Here is a 20718-nt window from a genome sequence, read left to right as displayed (position 1 = left end):
GGTATTTTTGATGAAACTGTTCGGTAATACTTGACTTCCATTGAAAGTCTGATATAATTTAAGATTTTTGTTTTTAAGCACTTTCAAAAATGTATTTTTCAAGCACATGACACGGCTATGATGGGAAGATATTAACATGGTTATTTGATGCTTGATTTGATGGTTAAAATATATCGAAACTGCTAACAAATATATTAAAATGCAAGCAGCACTTTTGTTCCTTATTTTGAATAACAACATGAAAAAACAAATCGCGAAAGATTTCAAAAAACAGGAAAAGTAGACTTAAAATTCCGAAAAAGTCAATGATGAATTTATGATAAATTAATACATATTTTTACATAAAATTAATAACATAGTAGTTTAAAAGCCTTTTTTTTTTAGTATAAAATAAAATTTTCATACATACAACTGCAAACAGAGAGTAAAATATAGTTCTGGATCTAGATACTATTTGATAAATAATGTGCACATTAAAGCTTGTAATATTATAATTTTGACTAAAATTAAGTACTTAAAATTTTTAATTAAATGAAAACTATACGACCACTTTTTATGACAAATGGAACTAATTCTCATCCCATCGACTAAAAAAGTAAAAAAAACAAACAAATCATTTATAATTGAAATATCACATTCCTACCTTTAATTTCATGTTGAACTTTCATTAATCTGTCTCGTATCCTTTTTCGTTCATCGAAATCTTCGGCTTCATCCAACTAAGAAAATAATCATTCTTCAAAAATTCAGTCAAAAAGGAAATTTGTTGTTGAAGAATATTTTAGCTTAAATATCATTGTGCAAAACTTTTTGTCATTTCAATAAAGTAATGTTGATAAACTAATATTTATTATTTTCGTAAATTTTCAAAATAAGTATGTTCTATGTTTATCGCTCGTCTTTCAATCTGTTAATGTTTTAAAGGGTTACACAGCTTTTAAAGGGGAAAAAACATATTGTTTTTGATGTTCTTAATATGGTAAAAAAACATATTGGTTTGTTTAGTAAAAAATTTACGTTACATAGGGTAAACTAACCAGTGGAGGAACACTTAAGCTTCGCTTGCCTTTTAAAAAATCATATGAATTTCAAAATTCGTAATTTTAGTTAAATGACAGCGTCGACATATCTGCTACTAATTGCAAATTATGTAAAAAAATTGTAGAGAACTTTCATAATATTGTGTTAAAGTTTTGGAGGTTCAAATAACGAGTAGTAAGAAGACCAAGTGAAGGAACACAAAATTGCCCAGTAAAGGAACACTTAATTTTGGTTATTTTTTAATGCTCTTTATGAATTTATATGCCATACAAATATCTAAAAACAAGCCTATTCTTGAAATTATAACATACAAATACTTGGAAAACGTTAACTTTCTTTATAATCATTAATTGAAAAGTAAAGTGTCAATATATTAACACATACTGTTCATTCACTGGGAAATCTATGCCTAGTAAAGGAACATGCCTGTTCCTTCACTGGTTAGAAGTTGTTTTTTGTATTTTTAGCATACTTTTGATGCAAAACATCACTAAAGGTACAAGAAAATTAAAGTTTTTCTTTCATTTTCATTAACCTAGTAAAGAAACCCAGTAAAGGAACACTTTTTTCTTCACTGGGTTTTCATCGTTTGGTGATCCAGTGAATAAACACCCCCTTATCTCAGTACTTGATTATGCTATAATGCTTAAAAAATTAAAATGTAACTTCAATAACTATATTTTGAATTCTTATTTTCACAGCGAGAAAAATAAAACTATTACATGCAATTAATTCCACTTTAAACATATAAAAACAAACACTCACCTTATAATTTTTTCAAAGAACTAAGGTGTTGCAGAGATAACAAAAAATTTAATTTTTTTTACAGAGAAGTCTATGTGACCAGGTAATCCAAAACATTGCTAGATGACTTTCTGCTGTTTGACAGTAAGCTATTGTTACCAATCAATCTACAGAAAAACTTTCAAATTCTTATTTTTAATCAATATATTTAAAATGTTCCTTCACTGGTTTGTTTACCCTATTTCTAATGTGATTAATTTTAAAAATCATGTGATAAAGAGAGTGAAGGAAACTTGGTATATTCGTAGATTACTTTAAGGGCAATCATCCCTTAAAATAATAAAGCACACTAGCCAGCTAATTATGAAAAAGAAAATGCATTTAAAAATTTAAGCATACTTTAGTTAGTTGAAGATGCCGCAACGGATCGGTGCTCTAATGACAAGAAAACTGCTCACCAATGAGACGATTGGAACTTAAATTGTGCAGTTGTTTGTTTTGTTTTCCTCTTACTTTTTTTTAATTATTTTTTTCAGTTCGCAAGCAATATTAATTTAAATTTTATTTGATTTCGTTTACTAGATTTTTTAATTATTAATAATACTACTCATTTAAGTTACACATATTTTAACAAATATTTTTCTGTTTACAAATGGAATTAATTTAAGTATAAATTATTTAATTTTATTTAGTGTATTGTTTTTTAATTTCTAGATATTACGTGATATACAAATTATAGTAATAATTAAATTTTTCAATAAAAAGATGTTTGTTAAAATAATAATGTTTATAAATAGATTTGAAAATGATTTTTCCGAAGTGTATTAATCTGGTACAACCTCGAGGCGTTTATTTTCATTGACAGGAAAAAATCTAATAAAGCGTTTACAGAATTTTGCATAGTCGATATAACATAATCGAAAAATAAACTCTCGTCAAGACTATACATTAAAATAAAAGCCACAATTCATCGTAAATTTAAATAACCACGTTTTCAAAAAATAATAAAAAAGGATTGGTTATCTTCTAAACTGGTTAAAGATTGAGAAATTTTTATGAATGTTAATTAATTACGTTTTTCAGCAGATCAACTTTAAAAACGTTCTTTATATTAACATTCATCTCTTATTAACAGTGCAAGATGCCAAATAATTTTTTGTGGTAATAATTTTCATGGTAATTGCGATTTCATTTATTGCTCATAAAACAAAATATATAATTAAATTAATTATATCCCTGTTAATAAAGTAAATGAAATCCCTGCTTCTATTTGTGCGACTAGATTACTGTTGTTATTAAAATGAAGATTTGACTAGAATATATATATATATATATATATATATATATATATATATATATATATATATATATATATATATATATATATATATATATATATATATATATATATATATATATATATATATATATATATATATCTTCTTCTTCTTCATAAGCGCAACAGCCTTTCACAGGCCAAGGCTGACTCGCAGATTTTCCTCCATCTGGCCCTGTCCGGTGCGACGGCCCGCCATCGGTTGACTCCCAACAGCTTGAGGTCCTTTTCAACGTCGTCTATCCATCTTGTAGGTGGTCGTCCCCTACGTCTCGTCCCTTCAATTGTGGAAAAAGTCACTTTTTTGGCAGGGACGGCATCAGAATTTCTGAAGAGGTGGCCCAGCCACCTAATGCGTGATGCTTTAATAGTTCTCACAATGTCGGTCCCACCGAATTTGTCATATTTTTTGTAAATTTCGTGGTTGTAAAGAATTCTCCATACGTTATTCTCTTGAAGAGATCCAAAGATTTTCCTCAAAATTTTTCTTTCAAAAATTAGCAGTTTTTCCTCCTCTATTTTGCTTAGGGTCCAGCACTCACTTCCATACGTAGCTATAGGCCTGATTAAAGTTTTGTAGATGTTTAACTTTGTCTTCACACTGATGAACTTGGATTTCAGTTGGTTTCTGAGGCCGTAGAAACTTCTGTTAGCCATGGAAATTCTGTTATTTATTTCGATTTTCAGGTTGTTGTGGCTAGAGATCAAGGTTCCTAGGTACTTGAACTGGTTAACAGTTTCAAAAGAGTAAGTCATTATCTCCAGAGGAGATCGATCAGGAGTTTTATTTGTTGCGATCAAAAACTTGGTTTTGTCTGCATTTATAACTAGTCCCATCTCCTTCGCCGCACTCTCAAGCGCTACAAAAGCGTCAATGACTGAGCGCTTTGTTCTTCCAACTATGTCGATATCATCAGCAAAAGCGAGTAGTTGGACAGTTCTTTGTAAGATTGTTCCATTTGTGTTGATACCAGAGTCTCTAATGGCCTTTTCCAAAGCTATGTTAAATAGCAGGCAAGAAAGGGAATCACCCTGTCTGAGGCCTTTTTCGGTGAAAAATGGTTCAGAGAGACTTGACGAGATTTTTATTCTGCACGAAACTCTTTTGAGTGTCATTCTTGTGAGGCTGATTAGCTTCTTTGGGATGTTAAACTCCAACATAGCCTCAAGTAGTTTTCTTCGGTTGATGCTGTCGTAGGCAGCTTTAAAGTCAATAAATAAGTGGTATGTGTCAATGTTATACTCTTTGGTTTTCTCCAAGATCTGCCTGATAGTATGCAATTGGTCAGTCGTTGTTTTTCCTTTCTGGAATCCGCATTGGTAATTTCCAATGATTCCCGAGGTGTAGGTCTCCAATCGCTTGCATAAAATAATGGAGAAGATCTTGTACGCAATATTTAGAAGGGTAATTCCCCTGTAGTTTCCACATTCGAGTTTATCACTTTTCTTGTATATAGGGCAAATAGATCCTTCATCCCACTCAGTGGGCATTTGTTCCTTTGTCCATATACAACAAATCAAGCTATATATAGCTTTGTTTAGCTTCGTTTCGTCAATTTTAAAGAGTTCGGCTTTTAAGCCATCAGGTCCAGCTGATTTATTATTGTTTAGCCTCCTCAACGCTATTTCCACGTCGTAAGGAGTAGGTGTATTATGTTCTATGGCTTCACCTTCAGTACTCATGGTTGGCAGCATGTTACAAGTGTTTAGATCTTCTTCTCTATCTCTCCCCATTAGTAGATCTACGAAGTGCTCACGCCAACGGGCTAGAACTTCATCCGGGTCTCGAGTAAGCTCTCCGTTTTTCTTCTTACAGGTTATTGTTCTGGGGTTGAAGTCTGCTCTGACATTGTTTATCAGTTGGTAAAATTTTCTTGCTTCCTTTTGAGTTTTTAAGTTTTCAATGTCTTTATATACCTCTTCCATATATTCTCGTTTCTTCATCTTATGAATTCTTTTTTCTTCTCTTCGCAGTTCTTTATATGTTTCTTCTGCGCTCCTAGTGTAGCGTTTCTGGATCATGAATTTATACGCTTCATTCTTCTTTTTCGTAATTGCACAGCATTCTTCATCAAACCAAGAGGTGGTTTTCTTTCCTTGCATTTCTGGTATTGTTTTTTCAGACGCATTAATTATGGTTTGTTTAAGAGACTGCCACGCAGTCTCCACAGTCTCAGTTTCGACACTCGATTCAATCTTGCTTTTTAGTTCTTTTCGGTACTCTTTCATTACCTCTGTCTTCTTTAGCTGCTCAATGTCAATCTTTTTGTCGTTATTATCTCTCCCTTTATGATAATATCTATTTACCTTGTGACGTATTTTTGAGGCTACCAAAAAGTGATCGGAGTCCACATTTGCACCGCGGTATGTCCGAACGTCTTGAAGACTGCTTCTATGTCTTAAATCAATAAGTATGTGATCTATTTGATTTTGGGTTAATCCATCTGGGGATCTCCAGGTGGCTTTATGTATGTTTTTGTGTTTAAAAGTTGTACTCCCTATTACCATGTTTGTAGAAATGGCAAAGTTAATAAGTCGGATGCCATTTTTGCTTGTCTCTTCATGTAGGCTTTCATTTCCAGCAAATCTGTCCATGTTTGTATCGTGGCCAATCTTCGCGTTGAAATCGCCCATGAGCAGTTTCACATCATTTGAACAGCATTCACTTTGTGTCTTTTCTAGAAGGTCATAGAATCCATCCTTAACTTCATCCGCCTTGTCCTCCGTGGGGGCATGGGCGCAAATAATTGAGATATTATGCGTTCTTCCTTTGATTCGTATTCTGCAAATTCTTTCATTCACTGGCTTAAATTCAATCACTTTGTCTCTGATTCTTTTGTTGACGATGAAACCTGTTCCAAATTGGTGTAGTCTGTCGTGGCAGCTATAGTAGATACTGCAATTTCGCTTGTCCATTACTCCACTTCCAGTCCACCTCATTTCCTGAACAGCCAGTACATCTAATTTGTACTCCAAGAAAACATCAGTTAGTTTTTTCACTGCACCTCCTCTATATAATGTTCTAACATTCCATGTTCCAAAAATCATGTCCGATTTCGTGCCAGGTCGTCTACGAAGTGCCGGTCCGGAAGTTTTTCTTTGAGTTTTCTGAATCGGTAGATTTTTTTATGAGGCAAGGATATATATATATATATATATATATATATATATATATATATATATATATATATATATATATATATATATTATATTAGGGCTTATATATATATTATATATAAGCTCAGAAAATAGAAATATTTTAGCGAATTTGTTCTTTGTTTTATTGTTCTATTTTTTTATTATTCTTTAGTTCTATGTATCATTTTACTTAGTCATCGGGAATAAAATAATTTCATGCAGATGCTAGGATTCGATTCCCCAAGTTAGAATACTGAATCTAGAATATCAAATCTGAAAGTAAAAGGAAAAGCTTAGAGGGCCAAGATCTGAATGTAAAAGAGAAATATGTTCTCATACTTAAGCTCGCTAAAATATTTCTATTTTCTGGGTTTTAAACTTTTACACAAAACTTCCTTTGCGACCTAAACTCCATTAAAGCCAATGTTATTTTTCGAATAAAAATTGTAAAGATTAAAATCAGTTACAAGTGTAAATGAACTGTGAGTGTAAAAAAAAAAAAAAAAAGAATTTCATGAGCAATCGTAAATTAGGATTTTGAACTAAAAGCTTAAAATGGAATATTCTCGTTAGGAGTTTTTACTTTTAAATATATACTCACTAGTTCAATTAAAGTTTGTTCATCTTCAATGGAATCTAAATCTAATTCTTCTTCTTCATCATATTCTGGATTAGCCATCGCAAGTTACAAGTAGTGCCCTAGAAATTTTAAAGGAAAAAGAGGTATCATTACAAAAAAGGGAAAATAAAAGAATCATTAAGTATCATTACATCATTAGGAAACTAAAATAATCAAGAGGTATCATTACAAAAAAGGGAAAATAAAAGAATTCATTTATCACAAGAAGAAGAACTGTTTACAATCTTAATTAGATTAAGTACTTTTTAACTATATTGGCAAAATATGTTTTTTTTTTTTTTGTATTTTTTTGTACGCAGAATTTACTATGTTGCAAGGAATTCACTATGTTACTATGTTAATTTTGATTCTATCTTTTCATCATCATCAGCATTGGCACGACAGCCCTTTGTGAGCCTGGGCCTTCCTCAGAAGCTTTTCCCATTCTGTCCTTCTCCCAGCAATTGTTTTCCAGTTCTTTACTTTTAGGATGGCAAAATCCTCATCTACACAGTCCTTCCATCTCTTTTTGGGCCTTCCTCTTGGTCTTTTATTGGAGGGGGTTGCATTAGAGACTCTCAATGCTGTTCGTTCTGGGGTCATTCTCACTACATGCCCGGCCCATCTCATTCTACTTAATTTAATAGATTTAATGATATCATCGCCATCAAAGATCCTATATATTTCAAAATTATATCTTTTCCTCCAGTTGTCGTTATCGAGTATAGGGCCAAAGATGGTTCGTAGGACCTTCCTTTCGAAGGTTGCTAATAACTTTTCTTCCCTTTTTGTTAAAGTCCATGTCTCTGAAGCATAAGTCAAAACTGACTTGATTAATACCTTATAAAGTAAGATCTTAGTCTTTCTTTTTATTAAGTGAGATTTCAATAATGATCTTAAACCATAGAAGCAGCGATTGGCTGCGATTATTCTTTTTCTAATTTCAGGATTGATGTCATTTTGATAGTTTATTTCTGATCCTAGATAAGTAAAAATTTTTACAGATTCAAATTTAAAAGAATCTATTTTAAACAATATAGGGATGGTTTCCTTTGTACCACAATACATATATTTTGTTTTCTCTACATTCACTCTTAAGTTAATTTTTCTAGCTGATTTTTCCAGTGCCAAAAAATTTTCACTCAGTGCTGTCCTAGATCTTGCGATGATATCTACATCATCGGCGTATGCCAAAATCTGCACTGATTTATTAAATATAGTACCTGTAGTATTTATGCCAGCATCTCTAATAACTTTTTCTAAGGCTATGTTGAACAGAAGACATGCTAATGCATCTCCCTGTCTAACTCCATTATGAATTTCAAAAGAAGTGGATAGTTCCCCTTGAATTCGTACTGTTGAAATGGTTTCAGTGAGTGTGAGCATTACAAGTCTGATTATTTTTGATGGAATATTAAAATCATATAGGGTCCTTTATACCTTTTATTTAGGTATAAACTAATTGGAAACAGATTATTCGCATTATAAATAAATACGAAATTAAAATTTCAAAAATTTGTTTAATTAACCCTTTTCCTTAAATTCGCTTGATTTCACCAAACAGGTTTGCTGGTATTGGCAAGTGACATTAGAAAAAGCAACATTTACTTTTAAAATTGGAATGCAGCGTGATTTCGAACATCATTCAATTTTAACACCGGCATCGAAAGGTTGATCCAGTGTGTCACTTTAATGCTCAACGTACTAATCAATCTGAATCAATTTAAAAAACAAAGTAGATTTCTCAATAAAATTGCATTTAGGGATAACTTTTTAAAATAGAACTATCTTGCAACTTGCGTGACATGAACTGGAAATTATGAAAACCTAACCCATCGTACGTTTATAACTAGATATTTTAAGCCAGCATATGGATGGTTTTAGCCAGTATTCGAGCCTATCCTTCGTCACCAAGGCAGTACGCCATTAACTCGCCGTGACCGTGATCCCTATATATGATCGACGTACGGTATCATATATAAAATCAGCCTATCTGATTCCAATTGCTTAAAATCACAAGTGATGTTTGCTAGCTTACTTCTCTATTTATTCACAAAAAGAATTTATTTCGCTTTTTTCAATGTTTAATTATTTTTTACAATCTCAGAGAAAATAAGTATTTTACTTAAAAGTTAAGTTAAGGAATAAAAAGATACTTATTTGTTTAGAGGAACCATAAAAAAATCGCCTTTTTATTTCTACTGGCAATGATGCTTAACTAATTTTGGTAATAGGTCAGTATTGTAATTGAGCATATGATAGAGGTATATATAATTGGTGCTGTTTTTAATAGGCATCAAGAATATTAACACTACTGAAGAAGCTATGGTAATAGGTTTTTTACGATTCAGCAAAAGAGATAATTACCGAAAAAACTTATTTAATTTTGAGTTAACCATTAGCATCATACCAATTGGCGCGAAATACAGTTAATCTTTATTTCAATGGGATGAACTTCTAAAAATATGTCTTACTTAATCTAATAACGTAAAATCACCGGAATGGAGTGATATTTTAGCTTCATTAATTGTATCGTTACAGCTTTGTGCATGATTTCAGAGTACTGATCAAAGCTGAGGATTTGGTTTGTGAAATTAAAATTCGAACTTTCCTGAAAGCTCAATTCCGACTCTAACTTTTACTCAATTAAAATATTAATTTTTATGATTATCATCTGTTTTGTATAGTAACTTAATATTTGGACTGATAATCTAATTGTAATTCTAATACAAAAAAAATCTCTATTTTTAGTTTTTGTCTACTTTAAGTATCTAGTCTATTCAGAGAAAATAAACAGATTTTTATAAGATTTTGAGATTGTGTAATAGAAAAAAGATATAAAGATTTTCTTGTTAGTTTTGCGCAATACAAAAATATCTAATCCTGGTTTACTGCCAGTACCAAATCTACGAAGATGAGAAAATATTGGGAATAAAATATAATGCAATTTTTTTTACAAAGATTTATGGAGTCCTAAGACAAAAAAATAATAAATAAAATAAAATAAAATAAATAAATAAAATTATCAAAAAGAAAAACACAATTTTTTCTCACGAAAAAGTAAGTATGTAACTTATATGTAGCGATTTGATATAATCTGTGTTAATTTAAGGACATTATGTTTATTTCATGTTAAGTTTATTTTAAAATGTGTTGTGATAATTTCTTATAAAATATTTAAAGAAAGCTGATGGCTATGATTTTTCATCTGTTTTCTTTAAAAGAAATATCAGAAATACTTGAAATACACTTTAATATTAACTTTATATAAATTGATACACTTTCTGAAAATTTAAATAAGATTTATCAAGTCATTAATCAATATTTATTTATTACTTTTTCTTGAAGAACAAAAAAATTTTTTAATATTTTTTTAATTATTTTACGTTATTGTTTGTTTTTGATTAAGTTCCAAAAATAGACAAAATTTTGACTGGGGATAAATTTTACAACAACTATAAACAACAACTATATATTTTAAAAACAACTATAATTTATATTGGTATTAATCACAGTGCTCTGTCTATATTTGAACACTTCAGGGGATTTCAGTTTTAATAGATCCCAATTATCAATAACTATAGATGAATGCCCGTTCTTCGTACGAGGTGAAAAAAAATTTATAAGTAAATCAGAAATCAGTACTTAATAACACTACTAAAACCTGCTCAAAACTGAAAGACATATACCAACATAATTAATAAATCTAAAATAACTCCAATTTATTCTATTTTTTGCCCTTGCCGGTAGCTTTACGTTATTAGATAAAGTAAAGCATGTTTTTAGAAGTTCGCATTCATATCATCAAAATAAAGATAGACTGCATCCAGCTTTACTTGGCAGGATGCTTCTGCTTGGGTGCAACTCATGATAATCAAAATTTACCACTATCACTCGATTTTTATTGGTACTTATCCCCTTCGAGGGCTCGAAAAAAATTCAATTTCTCAAACGACCGTCCCGAACGATCTAATTAAGTGATTCTTAGGTATTGGAGGTTGTTCCTTTCATCCGATTTCAAGATAAATAATTCTGGACTTATAAAAGGGACACACTCAAACAAACTTTTATTATTATCGATGTCAGGAAGTGATTGACTCTTCATTTTAACCTTTACTCATGGAGTTGAGTACTCTAATTGAACGGGAAGTGGTTAAGTTTTGCTTGCAAGACTCCGTCCTCACAGGCAGGAAAGCTAGTTAATTTCGTGAGATAATAAAATAACTAGTGCATCAGTGAATTAGGTTACTATTTCAATGTTGACATCTAAGAAAAAAGCGTCGGAACATATTTTTCAAATCATAAAATAAATTTATTTAAGTCAAAGACAGAGGTCAGGCAATATGCCATCTTCCCAATTACAGTCTTTGCTTGGCTGCTACGAGCTAAATCATATCTCCAATCAGCTCGCCAACAAGTCTTCTCTTTTTCGAATTCTTCTCTTAAAAAATAAAAATGTGTGAGAATATTATGATCAAGAAAAAAGAAGAAGGGGGGAGTGATAAAAAGCAAAATAATCTTTCATTTGTAACCAAGGTTATTTATGGATTGTCAGCTGCTGTCGGTGTGCGGGTGGTTATGAAGTAACTGGACGAAATCCAGTAAAACTTTGGCGCTCACCTTTTATTTTACCAAACGTCCTTATTATGCCTTTCTACCAAGTTATTTAGGTCGAAGTTTTATCCTATGACACATGTTTCACACCGCTGAGAACAAGTGACAAGAAGCATGGACTGAGATAATCATACAAGGGTTTTTGTATACTTTTGGCATTGTATTGTCGAGTTGGGTAGCTTTATAACCTATCATTTTATTATATCTCCTGTTTCTTTCTGCATGCACAGCTGGGGCGGGGAAAAAACATATTAATTACCATTTATCTAGTAAATCGGATTTCCATAGACTAAAAATGCATTTTCAAAGTGTTTAGGGGAGCATTGGGAGGATTTCATGTAGTCTAAATTATTATAGATATACTAGTGGGCTGCGCCCCCTGCTCGCTAACTCTCTCCAACCCCCGAAAATTGCTACGCAATCTTATATGGTTTGCTTCGCAAACCAAGATCGCTTCGCTCGCTACTAACTTAGGTACATTGCAAATGCACAAAATTCTAAGAATTCAAAACAATCATTCAAATCCATATAAAAACTTTTTTTTTTTTTTAAAAAAATTACATCTTTTTAGTAAATACTAAGTCATTAAAATAAATTTGAATTCAAATAAATGACATGTAATTCGTTAAACCTATTAGAAATGTGCTATAGTATAAAATCTTAAAGCGTAACAGCCTGACTGAGACTCATTTTTCAATGAATAACTAATAACAATAATAAAACAAATAAATTCGTGAAAAAAAGCGCTTTCGACAAAATTCTAAAATAGAGATATATCGACAAAGACTACTCACTTCTGCCTAGCTTAAGGTTATTTCAGTTTCCGTTTTTAAAAGCGCTATATGTTGAGCCACCTCAGCTAGATTTGGCATGTGAAATTTTTAGCGGCAATCATTGGTCGATTTTCTAGCGTTGCCGTTCGGGGAGTTGTAATGAGGCTTTTTTTTTGTCGCCGTGTAAGAGAAATATATATATAGATTTTATTTTAAAAAAAACACATAAATCTCATTTACCCCACTTTATTGCACGATAATTTCGCAGACATCTCATGATACTCTAAAGCAGTGATTCCCAAATAGTGTTCTGCGGAACCCTAGAGTTCCGTTGAAGGGTCCACAGGGGTTCCGAGTGTTCGGAAATTTTTTAACCAGTTATAATTTTCGAAACTTGTTATTGAATTTCTATTCGATTAATAATCTATTTGTTATTTAAATATTGTCTCGATTTTTATGAAAATCTTTTAAAGTATTTCGCTTCAAATAAAAATGACCAAAATTTAATTATGAAGGTTCTCTGATGACCATTCTCAGCATTTATTTTCTTCCTATTTTAATGGAAACCATATTTCAGCTCATTCATTTATAGTTCATGCATACACTAAAATCAAATTAAAAACTAGACTAGATATCGTTCCACGCCTGTTAATTCATCAGTCTGACATAAAAACCCAATTTTAAGACTAATATTAAGGAAACGATATGATGAAAAAATTTCATTCTTCCTTCATTCACCAAAGAATTTCAAATTAATCAATAAAATTTAGATAGTTACTTATTTTCAAAATAGTTAATTGTCTTTGGTTAATTTATATGATCACAATTGCTAATGAAATGTTTTCATTAATTCTCGGGATTCCTCCAAAAGAAGGTCGATCATTTAGGGTTCCACAGCCGGAAAAAAATTGGGAACAGCTGCTCTAAAGAATAGTTCTGTAAACCAACTTTTCAGTGCCCAATTTTTAATAATGACCAAATTTTTAAAAACATTATTTGTATTTGGTACCCCATTCGGGGCAACGTAAGACAAATACAGTGCCCGCCGTTTAGTGTGATCCAATAAGCCGCTGATACCACAAACCAAATTATAAATAATATTGTTTTTTTTTTTTTTTTTTTTTTTTTTTTTTTTTTTTTTTTTTTTTTTTAAAGCAAGTCTTGCTCCCGTGAAAATGACGGGGTGAGGTTTCGCCCTCTATTTCTCGCTCTCGTGATATTGACAGACTGGAGTGTTCAGTAGTAACGCGCCAATAAGACTAAAACTATTCTTTTCTTTTGCCCGGAAAACATTTTATTTCTCATTTTACACACCAGATGGCAGTACCAGGATATTTTTAAGGTAATTGTAGATAGTTACTTTTTTTTAAGCTAGATGTCAGCACTAATCTAATACAAATACAAAAGCCAAAAAAATAAGCACTTTTATGACCGTTTTCTTGAAAATTAACAGATCGTTAAGGGGTTAATAAAATTTAATTGTCAATTTGAAATTTTAACTTACTGTAACTATTTTAATTAAAATTTAATGCTAATAAGGTTAGATCTATTCTCTTCGTTAATTCCTCATTGCTGGTAAAAGTGAAAAAAAAAATATTTTTTCTGTTTACCAGAGAACTAAATTATTAAGCAATTCTTATTTTTGGTCCTCCCACGCAGCTGACCTTTTAACAAATCATATTAATTCTCCTTATGAGAGTGGTGAAGAGCTTGTTAGCTTTTACAGCTATCGTATGAAAACCATTTCCTTCTATTTCCACTGACACACAAACAGATGATATACAAAAACATTAATAACAAGAAAAATAAGGAATAGTCGTTTGATTGCCTAACAACCAGCCAGAGTTGTTACACTTCCGTGTTAATACAATTATTTAGATTAACTTTCCATTCTCGTGATTAATGTCCGCATCATTAGCCCAATCCTGAATAGGAAGTTTTTGGGACTCTGATAAACTCAAAATCCGTAATCTACCACTAATACGTATTAATTTATTTTCAAAAAGTGGGTTGAATTTTGTAATGTATGAATTTTTTGGCAGTGGCTTGGATGTTGATAAAGCTTCACATTCTATAACGGAAATGACTACTTATGAATTGCTTGTATCCAGTAATTTCTAGCATCATATGTTGTCAGAACTAATCGCTATAAACGTGTCTCTGGAACACATGATTTCCATTGAGAGTACAGAGAATATCTGGATTTTTACGGATAGTAAGAGCCCAATACAATATCTGAGCAATTGGCGAAACATTGGTCACAGAATTGGCCTGAATATCGTTAACAATTCGAAGACTTACTCTTCTCACAATAGCATACATCTACAGTGGATCCCCTCTCATGTAAACCTTTACTTTAATGAACTGGCCAAAGAGGGCGCTAATGATCCTATAGATAGTAGAGTGTCCTTCTAACATGCAATGAAATCTACGCAAAAGTAAAGGCCGACAATAACAGGACTTGGAGGATTCCACCTAGTCATGGTTGGTATCAACAAAACAGTCCTGGGGCTGCCCTGGAGCTAAAAGGTGATAGGAAACTGTAGACAGCTATCACAAAAGTAATCAGTGGTCATACTCGCGGACTAACATTTGTTCAGGGTCAAAAGACTTACCCTGTATGCCTAAAATGTAATGTGCATCAGGCTACACCTGATCATTTGCTGCCCTGTATGGGGCTAGAGAAGAATCTTATCTTGGAGGGTCCCGCGATTGTATATGATTTTCTGTCTGTGAACGGTCTTCTGGACCTGGTCTAGCCTTGTTCTGAGCAAGTGGAATAAGTAACAACAACAATTTCTAGCATCATATACTTCTACAGTGTCAAGTTCTCCGACTTTCTCGTCTTGAGATCTGCAGTTCGAGATAAAGCGCAGAATCCATGCAGTAGCACGTAGCAGTCTGAAGTAGGAGCTGTAGTTCTTTGCTTCTATGATGGGTTGAGAAGTAGTAACATGAAACGTTCGAATTTCTTTATTCTTCTTTACCTCCTAATTATGTGAGCAATCGTTTTTAGAATCTGGCCAGCTTTCTGTGTTCAGTCAGCCAAGTGGGTCCGTTCCACCAGATATTGAGATCTTTCATTGTAGATGGTGGAACGCCTCTTGATAGTTTGTCCACTGGATTGTCTTGTTCCGGGTTTCAGCACCATAATGTTAGCTTTTACAGCTATCGAATAAAAACCATTTCCTTTTGTTTTCACTGACACACAGAAAGACGATATAATATACAAAAACATTAATAACAAGAATAATAAGAAAAAGTCGTTTAGTTGCCTAGCAACCAGCCAGAGTTGTTACACTTCCGTGTTAATACAAATATCTAGACTAACTCTCCATTCTCGTGATTGATGTTGCAACAGAGCTAACTAAGAGTTCTCATTCTCCATAAGAGAACGTGACAAAAAAAAAGAAGTCTTGTTATTCGAGAAAGAACGATTTATACAGTTCTAAAATTTTATCCTGGACATTTCTGACCCTTTCAATCAAATGCTATATCACTGTTTTAGTAAATTTTCAGTAGTTTTGTTGTTTCACTATAATAAAAAAATTTGAAATGTTTTGGCTTATAACAGCTTTTTATATTTTTAATTACCAAAAACAGAAGAAGAAAAACTTATTTTCTATTTTTTTTTTATGTTGAAAAAAACAATATTCTATAAAAAAGAAAGAAAAAGAAAACAATTAAGGTCGAAGACCTTTGGTATTGTACTATAAAAAACGTGAAATATTTTGGCCAAAAACCAGTTATTTTTTAAGACAAAAAGCACCCTCTAAGTATCTTTTCTTTTTTTTAAAATTATAAATTAAAAAGTATGATGCTGAACATCATGCGAAAAAAAAAACTCTTTTTTTTATCAAATAGAGCCATAAGCGAGTAAACATCATTGATTTTATCTTTAAAATATTTTTAAAAAAATAGAATCGTCTTTAGTTAAATTTAAAACAATGTCTAACTCTTAACCAATAAGAAAATTCCATTTATTATTCCGCCCCATATATATATATATATATATATATATATATATATATATATATATATATATATATATATATATATATATATATATATATATATATATATATATATATACATACCCTGAGTGGCCAAATTATTATGACCACCTCAGAGTTTTATGCAAATGAGTTATTGCGTCACAGCGCTGCCGTTAGAGGGCAAGATAACTATAACACGGGAATGCTGGACAAGTGAGTCATCAGTTATACTGTGTTGCTTGCTCAGATATGGGAAAGAAAAGTGATTTAACTGAATTTCAACTTGGAATGATTGTGGGTGCGAGATGTGTCGGAACGAGTATCAGCAAAATGGCTGCACTTGTGAAGTGTTCTAGAGCAGCAGTTGTTAATGTGTACAAAGAATGGACAATCAAGCAAAAAAACCGGGTCTCAACGTCAGACTTGTGGTTGTCACAGGGTACTGAATGCTCGATCAGAGAGAAGGCTGGCCAGGGTTGTGCAGCGCAACAGGGGAGCAACTGTGCGATAAATTGCAAGTGATCTTAATCAAGGAGCAACTGTGAACGTCTCTGAACGGAGTGTTCCACGCACATTGCGCCGTATAGGGTATGGAAGCAGACGACCTGTTCTACTATCTGCTTTAAATAAGCGCAGACGTCTCCAATTTGCAAAGGAGCACAAACATTGGACAATAGATGATTGGAAGAGGGTCATGTGGTTCGATGAATCACGATTTCAAATGCATCGCGCAGGTGGCAGGATGAGACCATGGAGAAAACAGCACGAAAGCATGGACCCCAACTGCATTGCCACGATACTTCAAGCTGGTGGTGGCAACGTTATGGTATGGGGAATGTTCTCTTGGTATTGTATGGGTCCTTTAATTCCTGTACCACAACGCCTTAATGCCCAAGGGTATTTAAGTATCATCGCAGATCAAGTACATCCGTTTATGTCAATGGTGTACTCTGGCGGGGATGGATACTTCCAGCAGGACAACGCTCCTTGTCATGAAGCTGGCATTGAAGAGCATGACGGAGAATTTAACTTGCTTCGTTGGCAATCCCCAGATCTCAATCCAATTGAGAATTTGTGGGATGAAACAGAACTGGCGCTCAGACAGATGGATCCAGTACCATCAAATTTGCAGGAATTGGCAAGTGCAGTTCAGCTAGCATGGTCTGGCATACCTTCTACCACCTACCAACATCTCATAGAATCCATGCCCAGACGAATTAAGGCAGTAATACGTGCAAAAGGTAGCCCAACAGCGTACTGAAGGGGTGGTCATAATAATTTGGCCACTCAGTGTATATATATATATATATATATATATATATATATATATATATATATATATAAGAAAAGAAATTTAATGGTATAATTATATAGTTGTTTCTTTTTTTACTTTCTAATGAAGGAAATTGTCTCATAAATAAAGACGCTTTAGACTTTATGAAAGTATGAGCCACCTTCTTTAGCTGCGCTGTTTTTTTTAAATTGAGTCTAACTTCGAATGGCCTCTTAATAGTATTGATTCAAATAATTTGTAAATATTGTTTTATTTCTTTTTTATCATGTACTATTCCATAAACAATTTTCATAAAATGAACACAAAAAATCACAATTCATTTCATAAAAATATGACGGCAATAGCAATCAGTCCGTTTGACTTGTAATGATTTCGCAGGGATCTTTGTACTTACATAAAACTGACTTGTCAAATAAATTAGCCAATTTTTTTTGCAATCACATTTTTTTAGAAGAAGATGAAAAGTTAAAAAAGATACGAGCTTTCATCTGAATTTTTATAGTAAAATTATCGCCACACGGAGAAAAAAAGTTTGGTTAAATTATCTTATTGTATGGTAATGATATTTATAGTAAAAGAAAAAAAAACCTAATTCGGAATAATAAAACCAAAATGTACGGTAAAAAATGCAAACCTGAAAAGTAAATTTAACCAAAGAAATAGTTTTTAGCTATATATTCTAAGATGTCATGATAAAATTACCAAACTTCCGCATTTACCAAATTTTTTCGCCTATACTATTTTTTGTTGCTAATTTTACCAAAATCATTGCCAAAGTGCTTCGGTAAATTTTACCAAGATTTTTGGTGCTTCCATAACTCCTGAAACATAGTAAATTTAACATATTCTGATAGTTTTGAAGAACATATTTTTTTTTCTCTAAGCAGACGAGATTAAAACAATTGATGTATTGATACATGTATATTTAGTTTAAACTTACATAATTTTTCGAAAGTTATTTTCTAAAATAAAACAGAATTTTTTTTTTCTCCGAAAAATAATTCAGTTTTATCGTAAAGTTGTAGACTTCCTTTAAAAAACAGTTTAAGCAATTTTGCTTTAAGATATATGAATAATCATTTTACTCATATTATTTTCCACTAAAAGCAACATAATTAACATCTAATGTTTAACTTGAGACTTTTAATTCATAGAGTTATTAACGAAAAAGCTGTTCTTAATTAAAGACTCAAATTTAATTTTATAAACATTACCTACACAAATGATTAATGATATTATAGCTCGAAAAACATTTTTGATTGATACTTAGTTAAAGTGTTCAAAGAATGGAAATAAAATTTTTTTTCTTAATTTATTGTTCGTTTATCACTAGAATTTCTTTTATCAGTAACTTATCTCAAAATTCTTAGAGATTATTTACCTTTATTATCTATCATGAAATTGAAACTTTGAGTAGATGTTGCTTTCGTCTCACGTTTTATTAAACAATTACCTCTTTCCTTGTAAGTTGTTTTGCAAAAACAATGGCTGACCAAATACAGGAAGTTGATTTTTACACTGAAGAAGAATGCACTGGTTCTGTGACAGTGTTGAACTTCAGCACTTATGATGTGGGACAATGTGACATTTTTTCAATGAATTACACTTTTCTCGATCAAACTTTATTCAGCTTTAGGATATATCCGAACGGAAATTGTGCTATGAATGATGGTTACGTGTCGGTGGATCTTTTAGTTCGTCCATTGGATCCTTACAAGCTTAGCCTTCAGTGTGTTTTATCTTTACTTGATGTGGATGGAAATCAAAGGTATTTCCAATCATTTTCAAATGAAACTGTAGATGGTACATTAGGCCTGCACAGATTTGTGAATCGTGAAAGGATTATGACAGATAGTGAGTTTGTGCGGAAAGACAGCTTGACAATCTGTTACAACCTCAAATACGTAATATTTAAGAATGAAATTCAATTTCCGCGCCCGTCTAAAAAAGCTACCAAAATCAAAATCCACGTTAAAGAAGCCTCAAAAGAAGAACAAGTGGAACTAATTACGCAAGATGACAAAACTTTGACTTTGATGATGCGGATTGATGATATAGATGCAATTTTAAGCAACAAACTCTGCAAGCGATCTCAGGTATTCGCTCGAATGTTTACGACTGAAATGTTCGAAAAGAGAAACAAGCGAGTTTTTATTCCAGATATGGATTATACCACTTTGAATCGTCTGATTTCGTATACTAACGGTGAAAGCATGGTTCTTCATACCGTTCAAGAAATTGCAGACCTTTACAGAGCAGCCGATAAATATGCAATCCTGGATCTGAAACTGGAATGTGGCGTGGATTTAATTAAAAACACGTGTGTTGAAAATGTCCCTAGAATTCTATCCTTAGCTCACTTGTATCAAGATAAACGTTTAAAAATGTGGTCTATGGCGTTTGTTCAGAACTGTTACGATGAAATAATAGTAACAGATGAGTGGAAATCGTTACAACTTACTCAGCCTGAGTTAGCAGAAGAAGCAAAAACGTTTGATGTAAGCGAAATTGTTGAAAAGATTCAAAATTTCCATAAAGGACAGTTTGTTTTTCCAACAGATCGAAAAGAAATAGCAGACATGTATTTATAAGCCTGTTGTTTTGTTTTCTGCAGAATAATTTGCATTTGCCTTCAAATTGTTTGCGAATTATATTTTCTACTATTACTGGTATGAAGGTTTTTGGGTAAACAATCTGTTGTTTATCCAAATAATTTTGGAAGAACAATCTGTTGTTTACCCAATTAATTCTATACAATAGAACTAATTGAAAGAAACCATTTCAGTTGAACTTGTTTTCCCCGGAACATTTTGAGTATGCACCTATTGATGCTTAGTTCGTATTTTTTCAGTAATATTTTGTACAATGTGTGAAGATACGAGAAAAATTACTAAAAATATTTCAACTTAAATTTTCCATTTTATTTAAAAAATAAAACAAACGGTCACATTTAATTTGAAACAAATCGTTATGCAAAATGTTAAAAAAAAAAACTATCAATATCTAAGTCTATGTTAAGCTCAAAGAAAAAATAGTATTTTTATGATTGTTTTAAAAACTGTTTTCATTAAACACATTAATTGACAAAAAATCTTAATACAATCTTAACTCTTTTAGACAAGATTTAAGAAAACATATTAATGAAAAAAATAAAATTGTCTAAA

The 20718-nt window shown here is 31.9% G+C and overlaps 2 protein-coding genes across 2 annotated transcripts in view; one reads left to right on the top strand and one right to left on the bottom strand.

The window, feature by feature from the left end:
- Positions 1 to 20718, bottom strand: part of LOC107451611 (uncharacterized) — a 40466-nt gene that overhangs the window by 12179 nt on the left and 7569 nt on the right. The window contains exons 2-3 of the mRNA XM_043049876.3: positions 6861 to 6958; positions 644 to 719 (exon numbers count right to left, since the gene is read on the bottom strand). Of these exons, the coding sequence (XP_042905810.1) occupies positions 644 to 719; positions 6861 to 6938 (154 nt within the window). The 5' untranslated portion in view covers positions 6939 to 6958. The remainder of the gene's footprint in view (positions 1 to 643; positions 720 to 6860; positions 6959 to 20718) is intronic.
- On the top strand, positions 19039 to 20145 carry LOC122270845 (TD and POZ domain-containing protein 4). Its single transcript, XM_043049864.2, has one exon. It carries the CDS (start codon positions 19039 to 19041, stop codon positions 20143 to 20145), a length of 1107 nt encoding a protein of 368 aa, XP_042905798.2.

The sequence above is a fragment of the Parasteatoda tepidariorum genome, chromosome 7 (assembly GCF_982258835.1).
Source record: "Parasteatoda tepidariorum strain Cologne lab strain chromosome 7, Ptep-v5.0, whole genome shotgun sequence".
Classification (NCBI taxonomy): domain Eukaryota; kingdom Metazoa; phylum Arthropoda; class Arachnida; order Araneae; family Theridiidae; genus Parasteatoda; species Parasteatoda tepidariorum.
This window is presented reverse-complemented; position numbering and strand designations above follow the sequence as displayed.

Coding starts and splice junctions, on each gene's coding strand:
- LOC122270845 (XM_043049864.2), top strand. CDS start 19,039: ATGGCTGACCAAATACAGGAAGTTGATTTTTACACTGAAGAAGAATGC.